The sequence below is a fragment of the Plectropomus leopardus genome, chromosome 23 (genome assembly GCF_026936395.1).
Source record: "Plectropomus leopardus strain MGB_pleo_1.0 chromosome 23, ASM2693639v1, whole genome shotgun sequence".
Classification (NCBI taxonomy): domain Eukaryota; kingdom Metazoa; phylum Chordata; class Actinopteri; order Perciformes; family Serranidae; genus Plectropomus; species Plectropomus leopardus.
In genome coordinates this window covers 8,025,270-8,050,431 of record NC_142198.1, presented here as the reverse complement: position 1 = coordinate 8,050,431, position 25,162 = coordinate 8,025,270, and the positions used below count along the sequence as shown (strand labels likewise).

Genomic DNA, 25,162 nt, shown 5'->3' with positions numbered 1-25,162 from the left:
GTGTATGTGTGTGTGTGTGTGTGTGTGTGTGTGTTTGTACCTTGTATGTCTGCATGATGGTTTTCATGCACAATCTATAAAAAACTTGATGATTTTACTTGTTTTTTCTATTTCTGATGTATTTTAGCATGCATGCACTTGCATTTTGTTCTGGTTTCTCCTAAGTCTTTATAGCTGTAATGGTTGAGAAAAGTCCAATGGGAAAAAATCTTCAATAATGTCGCCATGTTAGAGCATCCTATTGAAATTATAAATGTGTTTTTGCGTTGATGTAATCCTACTTTGTGAATGTTTGTTTTTCCCACAATGTTTTGTTCTTCATGCATGTAAACATTCACCTAATCTAATCAAGTGTAAACAGTGACGCTGTGCCTGGGTCTAGCCTGCTGTCAGCTGACTTTTTTTAACCAACAGGACAGAAGCTAGAAAACAACAAACCTAACTATTAGGAATAAAATTATCGTTTATGAGCAAAACAGAGGGAGCAGAGCACAAGATCGATTGAAACAGCTTAATTGAGGGGATTATTCTTAGTCAGATTAAAGGAATCGCTAGAAATTTTGGAAAATATTATTTGCTTTCATAGACTTGTTAAATTAAGCTGCAAAGAGTGGGTCAGAAAACTAAAACAAGAGCTGAACGATGCTAAAATGCAGAGAGAACTCCCAGAGTTGGATGATCCCCTTTCACATGCAACAAGTCATGTGATCCATTGCTCATGTAAAATATAAAACTATTGATTAGCTTGACATGTGCCACACACAGCTGTGATCTCCTGCTCTGCTCCCGTCTCAAACTATTCTGCTGTTGACTTTCTTGTAACTTGACTAACTCTTGTAATCCGTAGCGAAGGGGTGGAATCCGAGGAAAGATTAGCACGGCTCTGCTGAAGGTTTCAACTCAAAGCTTATTTTATATTTTCTAAATCCCTCAGAAATCTCTGGGTTCATCCCCATTACTGCTGCCACACAGACTCAAAGGAATCCAGGATTGTCCCTTAAAGAAGTTTTTCTCTCTTGCAGGAGAAAATGCACATCCCGTGTCTTTGCAGAGTTTAGCCGTCTCTACACTGTACTGTGCGTACTGTGTTTCTAACACCTTTCTGTGTGTATAAGCGCTTCTCTGTATCTGCTGTATGGGTACTTGCACCCATATAGCAGATACATCGTCTTTATGTGTTTATGGTGGTGTGTATGTGTATGTGTGTGAGTGTTTGTGTGTTTATTTTCAGAGCAGCCTCCCCAGCACCACTCCCTCTCTGCTCCTAGCTTCTCCTCTCAGGATCTCCAGGAAGCCCAGTTTGGTCAAGAACTCCAGCCTCTGACGGTCTGTTGGCTGCACCTCACAGAACACACCCTGAGAACCTGCACACATGGTTATGAAACGTGTTTTTTTTAAACTGTTAAATCACAATCTTGCTCTCTAGCTGCATACAAAAATACACAAACTTATACTCATATGCAATAAGTAGAGTCAGGGGTTCACTGAAAAATAATGAACCACACACAACCTGTTAGTCTGAGGTAGAATGTCATTCAAATGTTTAAAAACACAGAATTTCAAAATCCAGGATAAACATCAGCTCCACCACAAGTACATATGTTAAATATATATATTTACGAGTGTCTATTTGCACCCTAGCTTCAGCTATTTGGCTACTTACACCTACTACAACACCTTATTATAGATACCGCTGTGTGCTGTGATTGGCTAATACTCGTCATGCTAAAGTGGTAAGATCAGAGGTGGTCAGTGTGAAGGTTTTAATAGTCAATCTTGCCCATTCTCTGAGATTAAAGTGGTAAATTACAGGGAAAAACTCAAATGTACTGCCAGAAAAGTCAGATGATGTATAAAAGGCAATACAGTCAGTGGAGAGAGTAAGATGTGGATGAATGGGTTAAGCTCAGGACTTTCACACAATAGGCAGGACTGAGAATCCTGTGAGAGTCAATGTTTGTTCATTATTTTTACAGAGTTGACTTGTTTTCAGTTTTAAGGAGGAGCTGCTGAATGCACACTGTGTACATAAACTTTGCCCGAATAGCTGAATAGACTCATTAGTGTTAATGTCATTTGATAGAAAGCTCAGGAATAAAGCTACACCCTGGTGTAAATAGCCACCAAATAGCTGATAGCATCTGCCAAAATTAAACTATTGACTTTTATGGTGTGAAAACATTTTAATGAACTTGAACGTGAATGTGTTCACATTAATGTTGTATTACAACACTGCTTCAACCGCGCATATTTTTCTGCTCCTCTTACAGCCTCAAACTGGTGAACACTGATGTTACTATCTACAAAAGTCCTCCAGAGAAGCGTTTGACGAACTGAAACAAGGTATGTAAATATTTTTCACGTCTTGTTGAACCATATACCTTCACTTTGTCAGAGGTGATGGTTCATGATGCTTTACCTCAGTTTAAAACAAGACACACCAATACACTAACTCAACACCCTGTCTTAACCATCATAAGCGAAGACAAGTGGCCCCTGGGCACAGGTATGGAAAGGGCCCCACCACCTCTCCTACACAGGAGCAAGAGCCACAGACTGACTGGTGGTTTTGCATCATTATTTAGTCATTAAACATCTTTATGGGGTTCATGTCTCTTTGTGGACATTTTGTTTCTCATTGTAGTTATTTTGAATCTCTCAGGTGTAATTTTTTTTCTCTTTCTGGCCAGTACGGGATCACTGACTTTTTGCAAGTCAGGATGTGCACAATCGGCGTGTTCAGTAATCAATCCATGCTTACCGTTGGCCTTAAGTGCAGTGAGCAGGGCGGTGAGCAGTGTCCGGCTGACGCTGATGTCCACCAGCTCAGGCAGGGCGTCCAGTCGCAGCTGAGAGGGGAAGTGATAGAGGAGAGAGTCTGGGTATTCTCCCTGGTCCTCCTCCATCAGCTGGATCAGGTCCTACACAGAGTAAAGCACAGATGCAAGGACACTCTCACAATGTGTTGCCAAAGGAGCTTTGTCCTAACCATCTTAAATTTTGGGACTTTTTTGTCAGTGCTTGTTAGATGGATGGTTGAGGCACAGCATGTGCCAAGCATATTCCCATGTTGTTGTAGTTTCCAACAGCAGCCACTAGGTGATACTAATGGACCATTTTTTACTTAGCGTGCCTTGTAAAACCTCATTAGACTTTCAAGTTACTGAGAAATCTAACCACAAATTACATAAAAACAAAGTATAAAGACTACTTAGCAAAAATTCAAATCACAACAAATTTATTTTAGCATACTTTTAATGTTTTAGCAACAGTCTGCGCTGTATCAGCAGCTTTTATTTTGTAGACGTAGACCAGTATGATTATACTAATGTACTTCCTGTCAGAGAAGCCAGTATGCAGTTTTTCCTGGCATAGAACTTGCAAGCAGAGAGGTTTTCTCTTCCTAGTCTTCAGGTCATAAAGCAAATAATAAGGCACAGTCAGCGATAGGACGGAGGGAATAAGTCACAGAAAATGTGTAATTTACTGTATCAAATACTGCTGCTATATTCCCACATCTAATAAAGCAGAAACAGATGCCATGAAAACGCTTCCACCTTCACACACCTGTAGCTGCACTGTGAATGACAGTCATTCACAGTGGGAGAGTCAGTGTGCAGCGTGACGCGCAGAGTGGGCAGATAAGTCCTCCTAAAATGTCAGGGACTGACTGTCCCTGCTGCTCTGTTTGGCTCTGTGCCTGAGATCGCTCAACTGTTTGTCATGATGAGTAACAGTGACGCTGTAATCAAGGGCATTCTCTACTTCCACTATACTTCACTGTGAGTGTTCTATATTCACAATTGTGTACTTATCAAAAATAATTCAATATGTCTTATCAATCAAGTGGCTCAAAAAATAATTTAAATGAAATCTTGAGTCCAGTCTGTGTGTATGAGTGTGTGTCTTTGGTTTTGTTTACCTGTGTATGCCACCTACCTCCCACTAGTGCATCACAGAAGGATCCAGATGGTGCAACTGCAGGTATGTTGAAACATCTCTGTGCATAAATTCAGTTGAGTGTGTCTATAACTCTTTGTTTTTAGCTGTGTTACACTGCTGCGCTCTTCAGAATGACACAATAGTTATGAATTTATATGCCAAGTTTAATGAAATACTTACCTGCGTGTTGGGGTGTGTGTTGCCCCCTTTAGGCGGGTATTTGTCTCTCATGGCAGGCATCCAGCTGGCCTGGCACCTCTTGGCAAAGGAGCGCACATCCAAGATGCCCAACACGCAGCCACACACACCCAGCTCGTCCTCCAGGATGAAACTGTACTCCGGGCACAGTGCCAGGCACGGCCCAAGACATCTGTGGAAATGAGAAGACATTACTATTTGACAAATATGTGAGTACAAACTAGTATTCTGATATGATTAATATTTAGCATGAAAATGTTTTTTGCAGTGTAGAGGATTACGCTCTCCTCTTTATCGCTCTTACACACACACACACACACCTGTCTCCTATAACATCTGGATGAGCAGAGGTGGACTCTTGGCCGCCCTGAGTCCTCAGGTGGAGTTGGCGCACCATCCGATATAACTCCAACTACACACACGTAAAATGATTATCATTATCATTGAATATCTTTGAAAGAAAATATTATAATTCTGTAGTTTCATGCCCCAGTCTATTTGGCCACATGTTTCCCAATTGCATGTGTTGGACTAAAAATCTACAGGTGACTGAACGATCTGAATCCTTTAAAAACTGTTTAATTTTGCAGCATTTCTCCATATAAGGATCGTACTGTGACACTGGCTGAAAATTCCATAAATCTTCCATGACTTTCCATTACTAAGTCAGAGTGTATGCACAATCTAAAAATGTCCTTCCTTCCTGGTTCGTTCCAAGTTTTATTTTTATTCTAAAGACAAATAGTGCGGTTTCCACAGCAGCTATGCTTACATTTTGCAGGTGATAAAGTGATAGTGCGTACTGTATTGTGAACAAGGTACAAGGTAGATTGATTTGTCATGTTTTCTTAAACGTGGTTTTGACCCTAAATCCTGCTACATCTTTTGTACTGATATTCCATGAATTATCCTGGCGTTATGTGCGAAACAATAACGTGTGGGAGTGAATTCTCTCACCTTGTCCTTGCTGTGGTAGGGCCTGATGTTGTAGAGACGAGAGGTAGGGAAGAGAGGAGGAGGATGAGTGAAGAGTTCACTGCTGCTGCCTATTGGGAGAAGCATCTACACACACATGCACGCACGCACACACGTGAGCGAACAGACAGAAGTTACAGGCAGGCAGTTACAGAAAGATTGAAATTCAGTGTCACAAACTTAAATTTTAAAAAGGATTGATTAGCAACATCTAATCAAAATAACATAACTCACACCCTACCTGCACTTCCCCAGACACACCCCCTTTGAACGCCCATGGCTCTGACTCCACTCCCAGTAGGTCTGCCCCTGTGGTCTTACCGCACCCTACCACAGACAAGAACCAATCGCAGTCAGGGGACATGATGTGGTCAGGGCCGATGGAAAACGAAGGCTCAGTTAAATCAGCTTTAAATATACATGCCGGCATAAAAGTTCAGTGTTTTACAGCATGACAGCTACACGAGAGATGTGGGCTGAAATTATCTTCTTTTTTCATGCTGGTGCTATAAATATTTGAAGCGTAACTGGTGGTTCAGTCCTTGCCACACTATTATCTGCTGAGCTCCACTGAGCTTGTGCTGAGATATAATGATTGGATGTTAATAGTGGGAATCTTTCAGACTGAATTTACTCTAGATAAGAATGATTTGTGCAGCAGAGGCTACTTGCAGTTAGTTAAGTCGGGGAAATGAATATATAAAGAGTTTAAGGTTGTGCCTACTCACAGTGGAAGCAGTTCCTCCAGGTGCCCAGCGTGGAGCTGTCGCTCAACACTCGTCCATCTGAGTGAGACAGGTGAGCAGGGTTACATCATTAGATTATAGTGCATAGTGTCATAGGGTACTATGTTACAATATAGAGCTACAATACTATACTAAAGTAGGGCTGGGCATTAGGCTAATATCATGATAGGAGAATAGATGTTGTGTTAGATCTCTGTAGTCTTTTCCTGGTTTTAAAAGCTGCATTAAGTAAAGTTATTTAATTTTCTTAACTTACCAGACTGTTCTAGCTGCTCTATTATTGGCCTTTTCAGTTATAATATCCAAATTACTGCTGATTATTTATTAAAAATCGCATTATGTACATATTTTATGGAAGTACCAGTATCTAGTCCTACAATATTGGGGTATTTTGTCAAACATGTCATTAGATCATTCTACACTTTAAGAAACTATACAAAACTATGCTATAATATACTGTACTATACTACACTATACTATATCAAACCATCATATACTATACTGTGCTATATAAAACTATAAGAAAATGTACTATAAGATATACTTATATATACAATATGAAATATACAATACACAATATGAAAATATAGCCAAGCATACCAAGCCAAGCTATGTAATTCTATTTTATATATTATACACTCTGTATTCCCATAGTTCCCTGCTTCTCTTTCCACTCACCCAGCCAGCATATGAATGCTTTTGCCAGCAGAGCCGTGTTCCTCAGGTCCCACACATAAGGGTAAAGGTCGTAGAGCACTGCCCTGTTGGCCCCACCCACCACGCTGCAGTGGAGCTGTGCTATGTCTTCACACAAAGACAGGACCCTGGAGGAACGGCCACGCCACTCGTCAATCTAAGGACACACACACAAGTATGTAAAACACTCACATTAAGAATCGTGCACGCCACAATTTAACAAGAAATCTGCACAAAACCCACACTGACCTTCTGAGGCGTTGTCTTTTTGCTGTTTGCGCTGACCAGGTGGCAGTTTGCTTTCAGCCAGGTCAGGTCCTGCAGCAGTTTCTGGGCAGATGGGCCATGCTCGTGGGGTAGATAATAAAGACCAACCAGCAGCCGCACCTGGGACTCACTTAGCAGGCCCTTCCCAGCACAGAGCCCCTGACCCTGGGCCTTCTGTCCCCTGCCTCCAACAGAGGGTGCACCAGGCCTGGATCCTGGAGGTTGGTGATTGGGTTGACTAGGCTGGTTTGACCTCCTTCTTTCACCATCACGTCCGTCGGTCTCCCCCTTGACCTTAGTAGGTGACGTTGGAGGTGAGCTGGAGTTCAGGGGGAAAACAGGAAGCTTGGCCACGGCGGAAGATCCGCGAAAGGTGGAAGGGTAGTCGGATCTGTCAGGAGTTTTGCAGCGAGTTGTTGTAGCAGAGGAACGCTGGTCTGCTCGTGAGCTCTGTCGACCTGAAATAATTTTTAAAAAATAGGTTATGTTATTAAAGTTCTAATTTTTAAGATCTCAGTTTCATTTGCTTTGGCAGCACCTATGGCGATAAGTGGTAATTGCAGATGTGGTTCTAGTTCTCGTTTCTCAGAGATCCAAATCAATCAGTTGGCAATTGTTTTTGTTTCTTTAGATGTAGACTTGTTTTTGAAGTTTCATCATTTGTAGTCATTGCTCTTTTCTTTGTTTGTTCAGCAATCATCAAACTTTACCCGCAATGCTAGCAGAAACCGGGAAAAAAACAGAGGCTGCTTCACAAACCAATGAGTTGAAGACAATGAGTCTGTTTTGTGGTGAGTGATGGAAAATGTGTTAACTCTGCATGTCTGCATTAGTTTTTTCTTGTAAATGTTGCCATAGACAGACCGGTTTTTAACTCTCCACCACAACTGTGTTACCCCACTCAGCAATTGATACTGGCGTAACAGACATGTATTTAAATAAAAACATTAGAGATTATTAACAAATGTAATACTGTGGCCAAAAGACATTTTTAGGCCACCTTCAAAATTTCAGTTTGTGGTCAACGGTGCAGAAATGTTGCAGTTAAGGTATACACTGATTTAATTTATCCACTCAGAGGTCATGAATATGACTGAGAAGTTAATTGTTTGAGTCCAGTTAATGTGGACACACATATATACATATATAATACTTTACCTGCTTGTAGTGGTTGGTTGAGTTCTTCCATCCAGTCATGAAGTGCAGCAGACAGAGCTCTATCAGGACAGTATTCACACTCCTCATCTAGAACATAAAAGCATGGTTGTATTATATAAGAGGATTCTAAATTACTCATATTCATACAACACACAGTACAGAGAACCACTCTCACAGTCCTCAGTCTTTGGACATATTTATATGGACAAACCTCCCCCCACACCAGTCATACCTCTACATTATGTGTAACATTTATGCATGACTTGAAAATAAGATACACAACTTTTATCTTCTAAAGGACTAACACTAAAACATGACATCTGAAACTGTTGTTTTCAAATATAGCCTACTGTATGTAAGCTGGAGATAAAGCATTATTATGTCTCTGTTTGGAAAATGATCAGAGGAAATGAGGAAAATATAGCACCAAAAAAAAAAAAGCCACAAAGAATGCAACAAAATTGCAAATTCGCGTTTGTATGCCTATGTAAACCAGCCAAGATGCAGTTACATTTTATAATCATGCCTGTGAACACGTCTGCTTCATACTCATCTTCCCCCACAGCACAGGAGAGCTATACAATCAGCACAGTCTCCAGAACAGTGTCATTCATTCGGTATCTTTTTTTTCTCTGTTATATTTATTTTGGTTTTTCAGGAAAATAAAGTATAAAAAGTACCAATTACTGACCAGTACCAATTCAGCATCTAACCAAATATCTCCCCCTCTGGTCCTGAGATATGATATTGAGTAATGGCCAGAAAATTGTTTTAGCAGATCATTATGATGTGAAGTTGACCTTTTGTCATTTTAGATATAAAAATGTCATTACTTAAATATTTTATCCTGTTTGACATTTGTGTGAAATGTTGTCAAAATTAGCATACGAATTCTTGAGTTATGGCCCAAAACATGCTTTGTGAAGTCACAGTAACCTTCACCTTTGACCTTCAACCACCAAATTCTAATCAGTTCATTCTTGAGTCCAAGTGGACGTTAGAGTAAACTTAAAGAAATTCCTTTCAGGCATTCTTGAAAGAATGGGACAAAAGAGGTCACAATTACTTGACTTTTGACCTATGACCACAAAAATATAATCACTTCATTGTTGTGTCTAATTGGAAATTTATGGCAAATTTAAAGAACTTTCCTGAGGGCATTCTTGACATATCGCATTCACAAGAATGAGACAGACAAGGTCACCTTGACCTGGACCTATGACCACTAAAATCTAATCAGGTTATCGTTGAGTCCAAGTGGATGTTTGTGCCTAATTTGAAGAAGTGTTCTTTAGCTATCAGGTTCACAATAATGGGATGGACGAAGGGACAACCCAAAAACATAATGCCTCCAGCCATGGCTAGCTCCAGCGTAGAGACATAAAAATGCAATCTTTACCAACTAACACTGCTTTACAGTGTCTAGTGTCATACATCATAAAACATCGAGCTGACATCAACTTCAGCTCCATGCTTAAATGCAAATATAAAAACACAATTACATGTTTCATCTAAACTGATCCTACTCTAACTTAAAATTTTCCAACTCCAGGAATAAGACACGTACTGCTTTTATGTAATATTAGCCTAATTTGGTCTGCGCCACTATCCATAAAGTTAGATCGTTCACACACAAAAAGACTGGATCCTGTAATTACTTCACATACTACCCACTCACTCCCCCATCCCCTTCCATCTCTTGTAATCATTAAAATTCCTCTTCCATTTCCATCCACATCACAGGCCTCAGCCTGCCCTTCATCTCTTTCCTCTTCCCCTCCCTTAAAGCCCATTTCTCCTCCAGCCCTCCGCCTTGGTTCTCCTCCACAGAGGGACGTTCCTCTCCTCTCGTTTCTTCCTTCATCACACCACGCAATTATTCCTCCATCACCACCTCTCGCCACCCGTCTTCAGAACATTACACGCTACAGTGGTTTTCTCTCCAACATTTTTTTTATCCAACTCCCTTGTTTCTGCTTTCTTTCTCTGGCGCTGTTCTCATGTATTATATTATCACAGTAAATTAAAAGCAACACATTTAAACCAAATGTCAAATTAAGGTGATGCAAGAGCTTTTACAGCTCCGCTATCTAAGAGCTGTAGCACAAAGTTTCACAGTCTACAGTTCGTAATATATGCACTTTTTGTGAAATATGATTGCATCAGGGAGCTATGATATCTCAACTAGTTGTGTGAATAGATGCACTTTGCTTTGAAGGTTGATGATTGTTGATGAAATTTGTGGCAATGGGATTCCAATTAAATGCAGGAAGAGATACCTGAATAGATACAACAACTCCTTCATCTTTCTGTCAGTAAATCTCCTAAAATTCAGGACATTAAGAGAATGTAAAATAAGGGGCTGTGTTACAGGTATTTGAATGCACTTTATGTCTGTTGCCACACTATGTATTTTTATGTTGCAGCCTGTTGTCTAAGACAAATTTCCCAAGGGACAATAAAAGCAATCTTTTCTTGTGCAACTCAGTTTTAGGGAACTATTTTTATCCAGTGTAACAACAACTGAAGACTTATTGAGTAACTTTGTCCAGGACAACAGATGGAGCTTTAATTCCTACAAGTTAAATTATTTTTTAAATAATATCACATGAAATTGTGTTAGTTGCCAAGCAACACTGGCTTATTAGACATTTCGACAGGAAGCAATGGGACTAACTGTACATGTCTCTTGTCTGTTGGAGCTAATATTAGTTTATTAACTCGGGACATCTCCTGTCTCATCACTGCTACTTCCTCTTTCCTTCCAGCTGCTCATTAATTCTTTCTGCTCCATCCTTCCCTCCACCGATCCCCTCACCTTTCCTCTCCTCTTTTCCAGCTCGGTACCAGCTCCCCAGTGAATGCAGAGGGATGTAATTGGCTTCGAACTCGCAGTTGGGGTTGAGTAACAGGCCTCGAAGATGGCTCCTCAGCTGAGGCTCCCGGCCCTTAAAAGGTCCCAGGAAGAGACGTCTGGAGTCGTAGTCATTAGCGTGCAGGTTGTCCCAGATGAGCGGCGGGCGCTGGAGGACGGACTCCACCTCAGCCAGGCAGTCTACAGACAGTTTCCTGGAGATGACCTTACTTCCTGTGGGACCAAGAGTGAACGGAAAAGGTTTGATAAACACAAATCCAAATCTGAGACAAGAGGAGACTGAAATGAAGTTATTCTCTGCTTATTCCTAAGGCCTTTTCAGACATACCAGCAGGGGTGGAAGAATTACTTTTACTGTTATTACTGCAACAAAATCAGAATCTGAATTTTACAAGTACTAAGCTGCTGGAAATATGGCATTTTAATAAAACCAGGATGTCTATGCAGTAAAAAGACCCTAATACTTTTTAAGTTGGTGCCACATGACAAGAGAAAATAGAAAAATGATGCTTTTATTAGAAGCTGATTCTACAATAAGTTTCAGCAGTAGAATAAATGAGGCTTAGTTATGCTTAATGCACAAGTCGGGTTGTCCTTAAGTATAGATTTCTTATTTACTGTTAGTAATTTTTGTGTAATTGTCTGAGTTGTATCCTCTTTTCTGGCTAATTCTAGTGAATCAGTGAAGTAATCCATTGTATGCTGTCTTTGGAAATGGAATTTATTGGTAGTTTGGACATCAGGCATTATGTTGCTGATGTTGACTAGTATATGCAAATGCAGTAACATTTATTTATGTAAACTGTTTGCAGCATGACATTGTTTCCTCCTGGCTTAATCTTGACACTTTTTATTTTCTAAAACAAGCAGTGTAACCCATGCATGAACACGCTGGAGCCCCAGAGGGTTCACAATTTAATTTTCAAGGAAAAATCATTTGTGAAACATGATCCTGCCATCATATTTGGTTATATAAACAGCAGTTTGCTTTCCTGTGCTGTAATGTTGACACGGAAAGTGAAAAACAAGCATAAATGCTGTAGCTTACCATGACATATCACCAATGAAAAGCTTCTAATGTGAAAAAATAAAATTAGCAAATTATTTTTAAAAATTAACCTAAAAGAGAGTAGATAATTTGTGTACATGAGCACTATATTTCCATATGGTGTGGGCGGATGTGAAATTGTTTTTTGGTCTTTTGGAGGTTGTTGGTGGAATCGTGCCGGCACTTATTTACATGCCATTTGCATTTGTCAGTATGTGCTGTTATTAGCCAAGAGATGGCAGGTCAGCTAATGAGGCTGAGAAACAGAAAACAAGAAAGTGACTGGTTTATGTCTGCAGGAATACAGCCTTATTATACAGCGGTAAAGAAAACAGTCAAAATGTTTGATTTCTACAAATTACGTTATCATGAATCATTTTTAGATTTCATATTTATGCTGAGACGTGTTTGCGTTTCACCTGTCCATATCACTGTTATGTTTGGCAGCAGGTCCTCTCCAACAGTCTGCAGGTAGGGAGACTTTGATACACTGGGAGAACACAGAGATCCACAGTACTCTACAGGGGAGACAAACAGAGGTACATTTCATCAGATCTGTCAAGTTTTATAAGATTCTTTAGATTAAAGACATTCAGATTCAACTCAGTTCAGCACGCCTACCTGTGGGGCAGAAAAGGAAGACAGGTGGTTCCCCCAAGTACCGATAGATCTCATTGGTTACAGTGACCTGAGCATGAGCGAATGAAGAAAAGGCCTCGCTGTCAGCCTGACACATGGAGTGGTCGATGTCATCAAACAGAATGGCAAATGCCTGGCAACCTAGGTCTGACACCTGGAGAGAGAGAAGAAAAAGAGGTTGTACGTGAGAGAGAAAAAGAAAAGCTCATAAAATGTTACATTCCTGCAGTGTTCAGTGCCTTGTTGTGTCACATACCTGTCTCAGCTTGCGCTTTAGGAGTGTCAGGTCACAGGAAGAAGAGAAGACGATGTCCTGACCAGGAGAGAGGGCGTAAACAAACCTCAGGCCTCTTGACTGAGCCTCCTTTATGAGAGTACGTAACTGACCTGAGAGCAGGAGGAGATAAATCTTAAATTTGAAACGAAGTTGTTCCAATGCCAATGCTAGTATCGAAAAAGCCTTCGATACTGCCTAAAATGCTAGACCGGCCAGTAAACAAGTGGGCCCATCTGATACCAAGTAATTTATTGATAAACTTAATAGTAGTTTCACACTCAGATAAAACTGGTTTTCCCAGAATCCAATTCTTCTTTGCATTTCAAAGCTGCAAGCAGAAAGTTGTGGTATACAGCGACTTGGGAAATATTGTTTTTTAAAAGCACCAAAGAAAAATTTAATTCCGTTAAATAGTGTAACATTAGCTGAGAAATGTCAGGAATGTGGCAGTATTTTACCCTGGATAAAAGAAATCTATTCCATTTTATTCTATTCTTCAGCGGGATTCATTGTCTATATGTATTTGGACATGTTTAACATAGATTTTGTTAATTTTTCTTTAATGCAGTGGTTTCGGTATCGGCCAATGTGCAAACCCAAGTATTAGAATCAGTATCTGGAAGCGATAAATGACATGGAATATGAAATTAAAAGGGAGACAAAATGAGACAGTTTGGCCAGAGTTTTCAAAAAATACTGAAATTACGATTATGTTTCTGACATCTAAGGAGATTCAGCTTGGCTCGAAATGACCAGGCCTTCAGACTAACGCCACACAGTCTCCCGGGTACTATAAAAATAATATAATGGGTAACATAAGACTTGTTGACACCTTTTAGGGAGGTAATGAAAAATAAATTTACCAGCAATTTCAAACAAGGCAATTTTATATTTGGGACAGTAAATATTGAGCCTCTTTGAGGACAAAATGTCCCGGGGCAGATCTGGTACAGATCTGAAACAAATTAGTCTCAATACTGCAGAGAGTCTGCCTCAAGTGACTCACCTTTCTCACTCAAATAGTCCAACTAACCAACAGAGGTTGGTAGCGAGTTGAGGTGACAGAATCCAAAATGTAAAATCTACATGCAGTTTATCTTCACTGATTATACTGACAAGAACACTGTTGACATATGACACTTTTATTGTGGGTTTCTAGATTTATGTGTTTTTGCAGACTGTAAGGAATTGTTAATATGTCACATTTCTTAAAAGTATTTGACATAATGTTTTCACCAGGAAAAGAATTGGAAATAATCTCAAATGGGATCCAGTTGTTGTCTTGCAAATATAGTGACACTGCTCCAGTCTGTAAAATCTTAAAGTGTGTGACTAAAAACTCACATTGTCTGAAGATGTGAGTGGGTATCATACTTTAATCTTTCAAAATTATAATCAAAACCTTTTTAAAGTCTTGCTAGGCATAAATAGGAAACCTTGGATGCACACATGGTTGGATAAATTGTTGAATAGCTAGATTGGGCAGTAGGGGTGGGGGAACAAAATTGTATCTTAATATTGCAGTATTTCACATGGCATTTAAATTACTGATATCTCAAATACAAGTTAAACTTTTAATAGCTTACTAGAATAATAAAATCAATTGCTTTTTTGGTCCACTAGATATGTTTTGCTGCAATAAAAATGACTGAAGTAAGACGAGATGACTTAAAACTTATTTGATAAAACAGATGTTGACAAAGTTTTTCTTTGGAAATGTAATATGCAGTTGAAAAAAATGTAATAATAAAATGAAATATATGTTGTTGCAACACTCAGTATATTGAAAAATGTTTAAAATCACATTTATATTGTATCGTGACTTAAGAGTTGTTATATTATCGCATCATTGGGCCTCTAATGATTCTTACTCCTTATTGAAAGATGATAGATGGATGAATGGGATGTTCTTACCCTCCTCCTCATGGGAGTAGACTTCTCTCCACAGCAGTCTGTGTTTGAGGTCATCTTTTGGGCCGTACAGGTAGGTGTTCAACCCCCAACTCTGCATCCTGGCACAGACAGACATGGGGGCGGTAACATGTGTTACTGAAGGTTTAAGTAATTTCACTGGTAAATCTGTGAATCTGTAACAAGAAGAAAAATTAGAGACGGTCCTTGTCAACCTCTTTCAATCGGTGCTTGATGTAAGCACTTTTTGACCGCCAAAATATGTGCTTTTTTGTTTGAGTGTGAGCACTTTATTGTGCATCTTTATTCTGAAAATCACTTTTCAGCTGATTTTTAAATACAGTCGATTACTTTGTATATTCATTGCATTCATTTCATATCGCTTTTTCCACAGTTTGATGCCACAGCTTTAGACGGGTGAGACAGGAGCCCTGGAGATTGAAAGGAGGAGCAGAGAGAGGGAGGTGAGGACAGACGGAAGAGGATAAAAAAAAAACAGAAAAACAACAAGCTGCAAGAAACAGATCCGCTGTATCGATCGTGGGGCTCCATGTTACAGTTACAGGAAATGACCTCCTGAATTATAAATAGAGCATAGTACTAGGAATGAAACAGTAGCTGCATCACACACACAATAACACGAATACTGCTCTCTTTCTCTGTCTGTCTCTCTCTCTCTCTCTCTCTCTCTTTCTCTCTCTGGACAGAAACCAGCTCTCATCGTCCTTGTCATTTGTGGGTGGACTATGTTCTCGCTCCCTGCTTGATTTCCTGGACAGATGGTATGTAAGTCGCCTCCACAAAGATGCAACCTACCTCCCTCAAACACACAATCAGATACACACACATTTCCATACTGTACACACATGCGCCGGCCTAATGTGCCGGACTTATGCAACACTCATTGTATGAATTTTGCTTGCACCCCACACTTGAGTCTAACAAAAGCTGCTCTAAAAATAAATCTGGAACCCACACGCTCGAGCTGCCGAAGACCAATTCAGCCTCAGAGTCAAGCAAGTATCATCTGACTATCAATAGAAGTTCAAAGTTACAGATGTATGTTTAATTACAAATATTATACAGTTTATTACACCGTGAATAGGAGCAGAAGCAGTGTGCTTTATTGAGTTGGTGTGCATATTTAAGAGCAGATGAAAGCAGAGAGCAGAGGGAACAACTTATCTCCGGGGATGGAGACGGCTGTCACTATTGGTTGTTGAACTTCAAAACTGTGTCACAGCTCCCAACAGGGATTTATGTCGCTTCACTCATTTGTAAGATCAGTGTGCCATCAACAATTAATTGGTCCCCTACTAACTGCGAGGTATACACAGGGGGTAATATAAATGTACATGAAAAGGGAATGGCAGAGCCTTCATTAGTGAATTCATTGAAACACTGTAGGTCCCACTATAACTGTGGTCATATTTTAGTTTTTACAATCTCAGAACACATCTGCTATCAGTCTGACGACAGCTTAGCCTCTGGAGGCAAGCGCTAATATTTCTGGGGCTCTGGAGTTGCAAGCAGATATCCGGATAACAGATATCAGGGCCAAGACTTCCTCTTCCGTGTCATGTTGTTTGCAGTCTGATTGGCAAATTGAGATGCAGTAATGGAGTTGAGAGATGACGTCTACAGCTCTGCATATGAATGAAGTAGGGCTGTCAAATGACTCATTTTTTTAATCACGATTAATCACATAATTTCAATGGTTAATTGCAATTAATCACATTTTTTAATCACGTTCTCACTTCCATTAGTTTGTGTTACAAAACAGTTAGAAAGTCCATAATGACAAGGCAAAGCAATTCTTACCAGACTGTCTTGGTTTGGAATCAAAAAACTGCACGGGACTATCATAAAGTGGCCATGTGTGTAAAGGGGAGACTTGAGGTTACCCACAGAACTCGTTTTCATTCAGATATCAAATCAAGAGACTCGACTGTGAAATGACCATGCCGTGTTTTCCATCACCAAAATTATTTTTGGGTTAGGGTTGACAAGCTAGCATGACATGGATGGTACCATTGGACTCATTTGGTCTTCTCATTTCATATGATACCATCACTCATATATACACCATACATATCAAATAAAGATGAAATTTAATCAAGATAAGTTACTGTAGTTCCCCTAATGGCCACTTGAGGCTGGCTCCCAAAGGGAGTAAATCCCCAAAGTCCCCCATGTTAAAATGCCCAACTTTACAGCACAAATTAACATGTTTACAGCCTGGTACAAAAACAGTTTTGGTCTCTATAGCGAATAAAAACAATCATGACAACTGTACGTGGGCTGAATATTTATATAACTCGTCCATTTACATTATATTAAGGCTAAAAGTGACACATAATTAAGGATGGGTCCACTTTGAGTAACAGGCTGTATTGATGGCGTAGCTGCTGTCTGTGAGTCAGATCCAACCCTCGCTCCTCCACAGCTTCCCTCTCTCGTCCATATATGGTCACCTCTGTCTCAAAAACACCAAAAATGGCTGTCCACAAACCAATGGGTGACTGTGGCTACATCCATTATTTTATACAGTCTCTTAAAAAAACCAAAATCCAATCGACAATCGAATTGTCAGACAATAGCCGATTTGTTCTGAGATTACATTTCAACCAATGTCCTGTTACGTTTTTAATCTTAACATGAATTGTTACCAGGATGCAGCTAAAGCATGCTCAAACATAACTGGTTACTCGTATTCAGACTAAAAACAAAAACTAGATTGCTTATGATACCAAAATCTTGTCCTGTTGCGATTCTGAATTCATATTTAGATATATGTTGATGGATATTATGATTATTATGAATAGGCTACTGATCCCCCAAAGCCATTATGACTGTGTTTTTCCCTTTATTACGCTTTAGTAATCTCCTGTAGTTGACTGTCATTAAAATGCTGTGAGCTGATCCAAGCTGAAAGCGCTTGTGTGTCTTCGTGAGTTGATGTAACTGTTGTGGCAGTCTCAATAAGGAGCTGCCTTGGTATTGTTTAGTCAAGATTCAGAGGGACTTGGCTCATGAGCTTGCTGACTTGATTTGGCTTATGGTCTCTTGGAGCACTACACTGTATGGAATATTTGATTATCTCGGATGCTGATTTTATCTGGTTTAAATGGCTTTTGTTGACAAATTTTACATTGTCATGATGGTTGCAGAAGAGAGCCTATTGCTGCACTACAATGGTATGAGTGGATAACATCTAAAGAGTGGTTGTGCTGAGCAGCTCCCTGGTGTGAAGGTCTCTGTGTGGAAAAAAAGATGCTGCTAAATAAAGAACCACGGTCACAGCAAAACCTTCCCTCTGTAAAGGCTAAGAGGATGATAAAAATATACTGATTCTTCTCTATGAGGCAGCAGAGTCTGCCAGAGTTTTCATTCAATACAATGCTTTTATTGTAGAGTTTTAGTGAGTCATGGTCCTCTAAACTTGTTGGATGTTTTTAAATGGACAGACTGCGAGATACTGAACATTAAAAAGCCTGGTGCTACAGCTCTAGAGGCTTTACTTGATAGCCAATCTGACCCTAGAAATAAAAATTACAGATACAGACATGTAGTCCTGATGATGACTCTAGAGGAAATGTTAAAGGGACAGTTCACTCCCAAATCAAAAATCAATATTTTCCATCTTAAATGTAGTGCTATTTATCTGTCTAAATAGTTTTGATGTGAGCTGCTGAGTGTTGGAGATATAGGTCGTGGAGAGCAGTGAGGGAACTCAGCTTTTGGTGCTTAAAACGCTATATAGTTTTATTATATTGGAGAAAAAGCAGACATCTTTAGGGCCGATATCTCCAACACTCAGCAACTCACACCTAAACGATCCAGACTGATAAATAGCACTACAGGTCTGTAACAAACGTTCATGATACTTACACATTTTGTTCAGCAAGATAATCTTCACACATGAACGCCTCTTTTTGGATTTCTGAAGCCAAATGCAGTCGCCAGAAGTGAAAAGCTATTGCAAGGCTAAAACAAAGTACACTATGTTTGTGTTGCCACTGCACTGAGGCTGCAAAGCCATGTTCTGCGCAGTTAAGGGTAATGACATTATGTACTCTCATTTAGCCACTTTTTTTAAGCTTTCAAGTTTGCGATTAGCTATTAACTGATGATTTCATGTCATAGAACAAAACGTTTAAGTCTTTAAAGCTTGTGTTAACCACAGACATTATTTCAGGCTTCTAACGAAAAACAGAGGGAACCGGAGGTGCTAAAACGTTAACAAATTTCTGGGTTTTAGGACTCATTACTGGGGTTCTCCACAACAAAATGCAGTATCTACCCCTCACTCTCCCCCTCCTGTCATCCATGGCAGAGCCTCAGGACTGAGGATGAGCCTACCCTTTGCAACAGAGTCATTCTGCACCAGTGATTTCTCTCACGTCTGCCTGGCGCTGATATAGAGGCGTGCGACTGCATTCAGCCCACAGGCGTCAGGTCAGTGGCTCCTGAGCTCACGCTATTTATGTGAAGAGCAGCCACAGGAAAAAAACATCCCCTCTGACCAGGTTGACAAGACATATGCATGGACACCTGTGCTCACATACAGTGGTGACAGACTTACCACTGAAAAAGAACCTTCCTCTGGTCCATAGTCCAAGGCCTCCCATAGAAACCTGCAGGGGCAAAATAATGTTAGCCCAATTTCCCACTGTTTTATATTAAAACACACATATGCATGGTCACTGAATATCCACAATATCATACCATGGGGCACTTAAGCTCTACTATTTTTTTCGTTCCGAATTCTGTTGCAATTAATCACAAACTGGACAGTGATCAGCTCCTGGACACAGTAGATACACACATAGAAAGCGATGCAAGGCCCCCATACTTGGTCACATCCCCTCTGTGTTTGGCAGAGGCATAATTCATCTCCAGCTCCACTCTCCATCACATTTTCTATTTTTAGAAACGAGAGCATCTTCAGTGTCCCTCTGCCTCCTTTGTGTTTTTTGAACGTGTGTGTGCGCGCCAATGTGTGTTTGTACAGTAAGTGGGTCATAGTGAGAAGTAAATCTCATCCACTAAATATCCAGACTGCTTCTTTCTCCTGTACGCACACTGAGGAGTGTGTTCTTCAGTCTGCATGTGTACGACGTGTGTGTGTCCTGCAGAGAGCTCCCCACCAAGCCAAACCTAATTATTAACTCTGTTGGATGCCACCACATGGGAGTGGGAAACAAACAGGTTCTAGAGGTTGCAAATAGGGTTTGTGTCTGTGTGTGTGTGTGTGTGTGTGTGTGTGTGTGTGTGTGTGTGTGTGCTATTGCTGCAATATTGCAATATGAATAACCACAGTAAAAACACCCCAAAGGACCGTGAAACTCGATTTTCTGAGAATCATATGGCACTAAAGTTGAGACTGTGAACAAACAGACCGGTGCTGAACAATTTAATTAAAACAAATTTAATAATAAACAATTATTTAAGTCATTTTATGAAAAACATATGCCAAAGCATTTGCTGGTTCCACCTTCTCAAATGTGGAGATTTGCTGCTTTTATACATTTTCTCTCAGTGTTACTTAGATATTTTGAGTTTTTGTACTGTTGGTGGTTTTTCATTATTGTTTGGTATTTCATAGATTTAATTAATCAAATAATTAGCAATAAAACAGACAGTATATACAACGATGACTGACACATTTGCTCTTCGTGCATATCGATCTTTTCTCACCTTTGCCAACAGTTTTGAAAGGCACCTTTCTGTCCACTTGTGATCACACGAAATCACAACCATTTCCATGACAACTACTCAACACAATATGTAAGGCTACAAATTTTCACATTGAATATTTTTATTAGTTGTGCAGTCATCTGGTTTATCGCCTGCTCCTCACTATTCAAGGTTGTTATTGTGTTTTGGAGGGAGAAAAAATAGAAATCCTTCAAATTTCAATAAACAGAAAACAATATTTTTGTTTTCTTGCCAGGATCTGTTCTTGGAGCATGAAATTAGATACATATTTGTAACATATTTTCTCTGTATTGTGTGTGTGGTTGTCATCTCTTGCAAATATCAATTTCCTCTTTTTCACCATTGTCTTTAGTAATTAGACTGCATCCTGCTTTGCCATTTATGTTATTAGTATCTGCACTGCTTGTGTTGTGTTTTTCCCCTCCTGCTCTTTATTATTGTCCTCATCATAATTATCCACATTACTTTCAACATCATCTTCATTTTTGGCACGTTTTAAATTGTCCTCTTCTACAAAATTTTCTTCCATTCAGTCATCATCATTATCACTAATGTTCTTCATCGCATTTTCTTTCACTGCATCTCCACTACTGTGATGCCATCCCAACAGTATCATCCCAGTCTCATGACCACATCTCAGTCTTCACCTCCACCATCACTGTCAATATCACCACTATATATTAGCACCAACCATCATGCTGAGTATTTCCTTTCTTTAGGCTGCAGCCCTGGAACCAGACATTACTGAATCCTTTTCACCGCCTGCTCTTTGATCTCCACTCCAAGCCTGACTGATCACCACATCATCTAATGAAGACCTTTACATCCCTCCATACGTTCATATTACCACTCCCACGCCCCCTCCGCCTACAGTAAATCAATGCTCAAATGTAGGTCAAACGGTGGTCGTTCAGAATCGTCTCCCCTAGGTAAGAAAAAAAAAATCACATGATCTTACAGGAGGTCAGTTATGAAGTCGGCCGCTCTCTTACCTTCCACCACCCCACAAAGAAACTGCTTCTTCTCCTCCATCCTGTCCTCCATCCTGTCCTCCGCTTCCAGTCGTCCCCGAACGAGCGAGGGAGGACGAGATGCTCTCCCCGTCTGTTAGCTTAGATACCGGGGATATTCTTCATGCTGCTCCTCGATCTGCCTCCTCCTCCTCCTCCTCCTCCTCCTCTCCCCTCGCCTTCTCTCTACAACGCTCGTGTTCTCGTGCTGCGTTCAGGTACTCGGCGGAAAATCCTGCTTTCACGTAAAGCGCTTAAAAGACACACAAAAAAACAAAACAAAAAAAAAACAGAAAATGTGCCTGAGCCTGCAATAGAAGTTGTTTGTTGATTTTATTCGGCGAAATTGTAAGTTTATCCTATTATTAAGTTTACTGGTAAAGCTATTGCAATATGAACGTGTCTTAATGTTTTACAGCTGTTAAATATTACTTTACATTAGGTTAACATTTGATCATTTAAAAAAAATAATAAAGGACTGATCGTTATTTATGAGATGAGGGTGGGAGAGGAACTGGGGAGCAACTTATGTTTTTTTAATTAGTACTTTGAGGTACGTTCCAAATGTAAAGTACTTTGCAAATTAAATTTATTGTTATTATTATTGTTATTGTTATTGTTATTATTATTATTATTATTAGTAGTAGTAGTAGTAGTAGTAGTAGTGGTAGTGATGTGGCTTAGGGGAGAGACATTTATGTGAAATACCCTCAGAATTACCCCAAATCACACTCTGTATCATAGTGAAAAACTGTGAAAATGCTTATTTATGGTGCAGGCAGGGTCATGAATTTTTTTCTTAGGTCCCCTAGGGAGGCTCGGGGAAAAATATTTGTAGTTCCAGAGATGATCATGGTGTAAAAAAAGAAAAAAGAAAAAGAAATAAAAACAAAACAAACACACCCTAGCCACCCCCTTCTCTGACAAATCAATTACAGTCCCCTAACTTAATTTGTATAACTAACTAGCATTGGTGCCATCAAAACAAATAGAATAGGCTTATGCTGAAATAAAGAGACAACAGTATAATAGCAATAATATAAAAAAATAAGGCTTCACAATTAAATTGAGTAAGCTGTCTAAATAGGGCAGAACCTTAATTGGCTAATAGTCTAAATCACAAAGCAAATAAGTGCAATTACTGCTTTGTCCTTTGATTTGTGATATTCAATACATATTCATTAATTTCATGTGCATATAAAAAAACAATAAGAAAGAAAAATGCAGGGCAATAGACAATTTTCAGACATTTGACCATAAAAAGAAAGCATAGGTGTGTTTAGTGACGTTAATAAATAACGGCCGTGTTCCATTTAGGTGTCTTGCTGTCAGGACCTTGGTATTGTGTGGGCTGCCTCACTTGTTTGGGTTATTCCTACACGTAATGGAACACAGCCGGTATCAATCAGTTACACCTGTGTTTTTCTATTTTGGCCAAAAACAGGCAGATGGACACAACCCTGGTGGAAGTTAACTCATGTCAATGTCAAAGTCCAATACTGCTGAAGTTCTGTTTGAGGCTGAGAAATGTGAGTCTAAGGCTTTACAAACTCCTAAAGAACTATTTTGGTGTTTAGCTTCATGTCTCATAAGTAAATGTAAGCTAACGTCGACGCTAAGTTAATGCTAACTTAGAGCTAGCTTAGCTTATTTGCTAACTTGTTTAGTACTGTGAAGTAGCGTTAGGGTGCAACTTAAGTAGGTTTATTTCTGCAACTAGTAAGCTCCCTTTTAGTGTAGCAAGGTTACATTAAATACTCTTTTCATTAAGAAATTACAATATAGTTTTGTAAAGAAATAAAAAAAGATAAAAAATATTTTGTCTTTTTTTTCAACAAAAACAAACAACAGCGTTATACATACACGTTCAACATAAATCCAATATCGCACAGTCATCCATATAGTTCATTCATGGAGTAAATGTGACGAGCTATAATAGGCTCTGTGCTTAAAAAGTGTATGAAAAAATGCAACATCTTGATGATTTTTTCACTGGTGCAACTGTCTCATTTCCCCCATGTAATAAAATCGCCGATTTACTCACTTACATTTCTGTTTGTCGTTTCAGCGTTTTTTTTTCTCATAATTTATTTTATTCCGGTGGCCCTGAAGGCAGCATGTGCCTCCAGTCTCCAGTCCGCACATGCGCACTGTCCTCCTGTAAGCAAGATGAGCAAGGTGTGTGTTTTTGTGTTTGTGGGTGCAAGTGAGTGATTAGCTTTTTTAATCACTTTCAATGACCATTTCATTACAGCCTCATTTGTAATATTTGAATTATTTGGTGATTTTTGAGATGTAGGGAATGTGCGAATGGGATGGCTTAATTGATCTAGATTTGTGCTTTGGATGCTTAAAAAATACTACTATATGCAAAATACTTTGGTTCTTTACAGTTTCATAATCTATCAGGTTTAAAGGTGCAAAACTATGTTTCTTACTGGATTATTTGGCTAATGTGCTGTATCACTGTCTGCCATTTGTAATATATTACACTGAAACACTTGTTTATTTACATTAGTACTGATTTGTTATACATGTGTGTGTAATGTCTTTGAAGCCTAACAATTACATTTACCCTTAAATATGTGTATAACACCTTTTTACGTTAACTGTGGTATCATTGTGAATTATTAGGCTACTGTATAAATCTGACTCTGAGCACCCCTTGGTGGAATTAAAATAAATTGCACCGATGCCACATCAGAGGGTGACCTGATAAGAGATCATTCCTCACAGTGGAGACTTGGTCAAAGAATCCATAAATAAAAGGTGCAAATTTTCATGAAAACACAAAATTAGCTTGAAAATGTATTTTAATCTATGCACTGGATTACAATGATATTATGCTGGACGCTGCCTACAGTTTGTATCTGGTTAGGATTTGTACAACATAATACTTAAAAGCAGACCGAAAAAAATGTTAGATATAAAACATTATTTACACACAATAAATTAATGTTAAAGTGATTTAATTATGTTTTTACCCCGAATGTTTGGCTTATAAGGGCTGTGGTAGTTTACTGATTCTGTCGTATGCCAGTGCTCGGGGCAGGGCAGAAATGTTAATAATGAAATGTACTTAGGTTCTCACAAGAGCCCATAGTGACTGTGAGCCCACAGTCACCAAACTTTTGCATTCACTTACTTTATAAAGATGAAAACTCAAACCAGAAAAATGGTGATTGAGCTCACTGACTTTCAAGCAGACTAAACGGTTTACCTTATGCTACATAAACTACATAAACCTGTTTTTCTGCCTCCAAGTCATGACGTGATGAGCATTTAGGCAGATCATGTATGTATGTATGTATGAAAGAAGGAAACAAGCGTCACACACTCTGGCTCTATATGCATTTGTCCTTTATTCATATGAGTTTTTCAAGATCAACAATCATTTATGTATGAATAGCATTCAAGATATGAAGTAATGCATCCTGTAAGTTACCTTGTAATACCACCAAGAATGTGGTGTAACTGGGTATTTCCCTAATGGAAAGGTACATAATGTTTACCTGAAACATAAGCAGGATGTACTGTATATGAACATATGTTTACTTTTTTGTTACATGATTAGAGACACTGTTATTGAGATTTCTACAACCTTTTATTTGAACCATATAGCATGTTTGTAGATGGCATGCAAACACAATGACAAATGCAAAATACAGTGTACCAATGGTTTATAACAAAACATTACAT

At 39.3% G+C, this 25,162-nt stretch overlaps 1 protein-coding gene and 1 long non-coding RNA gene across 3 annotated transcripts; one reads left to right on the top strand and one right to left on the bottom strand.

Moving 5' to 3' along the window:
* Positions 1–25: 25 nt before the first annotated feature.
* Positions 26–21,715, bottom strand: LOC121962152 (protein O-GlcNAcase). The gene is made up of 17 exons (XM_042512354.2): positions 21,446–21,715; positions 19,318–19,369; positions 14,736–14,833; positions 12,801–12,931; positions 12,527–12,698; positions 12,325–12,423; positions 10,801–11,070; positions 7,983–8,069; positions 6,807–7,282; positions 6,540–6,714; positions 5,844–5,900; positions 5,357–5,442; positions 5,098–5,202; positions 4,461–4,552; positions 4,123–4,312; positions 2,762–2,921; positions 26–1,364 (listed from the first exon to the last, which is right to left on the bottom strand). Exons 1-17 carry the CDS (start codon positions 21,495–21,497, stop codon positions 1,228–1,230), a joined length of 2,439 nt encoding a protein of 812 aa, XP_042368288.1. The 5' UTR covers positions 21,498–21,715; the 3' UTR covers positions 26–1,227.
* LOC148185632 (uncharacterized) lies at positions 4,191–21,466 on the top strand. 2 transcript variants are annotated; one of them, XR_015775718.1, is made up of 8 exons: positions 4,191–4,349; positions 6,568–6,732; positions 6,846–7,045; positions 7,518–7,615; positions 10,822–11,097; positions 15,127–15,196; positions 15,440–15,514; positions 21,173–21,466. It is a non-coding gene; the product is annotated as an uncharacterized LOC148185632 (long non-coding RNA). The 2 variants fall into 2 exon arrangements; XR_015775719.1 differs by having other exon boundaries at positions 4,192–4,349; positions 6,571–6,732.
* Positions 21,716–25,162: the final 3,447 nt, after the last annotated feature.

Bases quoted from the DNA above. Each gene is read 5' to 3' on its own strand.
- LOC121962152 (XM_042512354.2), bottom strand. From the start codon at position 21,497: ATGGAGGACAGGATGGAGGAGAAGAAGCAGTTTCTTTGTGGGGTGGTG. The intron at 19,370-21,445 runs GTAAGAGAGCGG...TTGCCCCTGCAG, and splicing joins TCTTTGTGGGGTGGTGGAAG to GTTTCTATGGGAGGCCTTGG. The intron at 4,553-5,097 runs GTGAGAGAATTC...ACGTGTGTGTAG, and splicing joins CCTACCACAGCAAGGACAAG to TTGGAGTTATATCGGATGGT.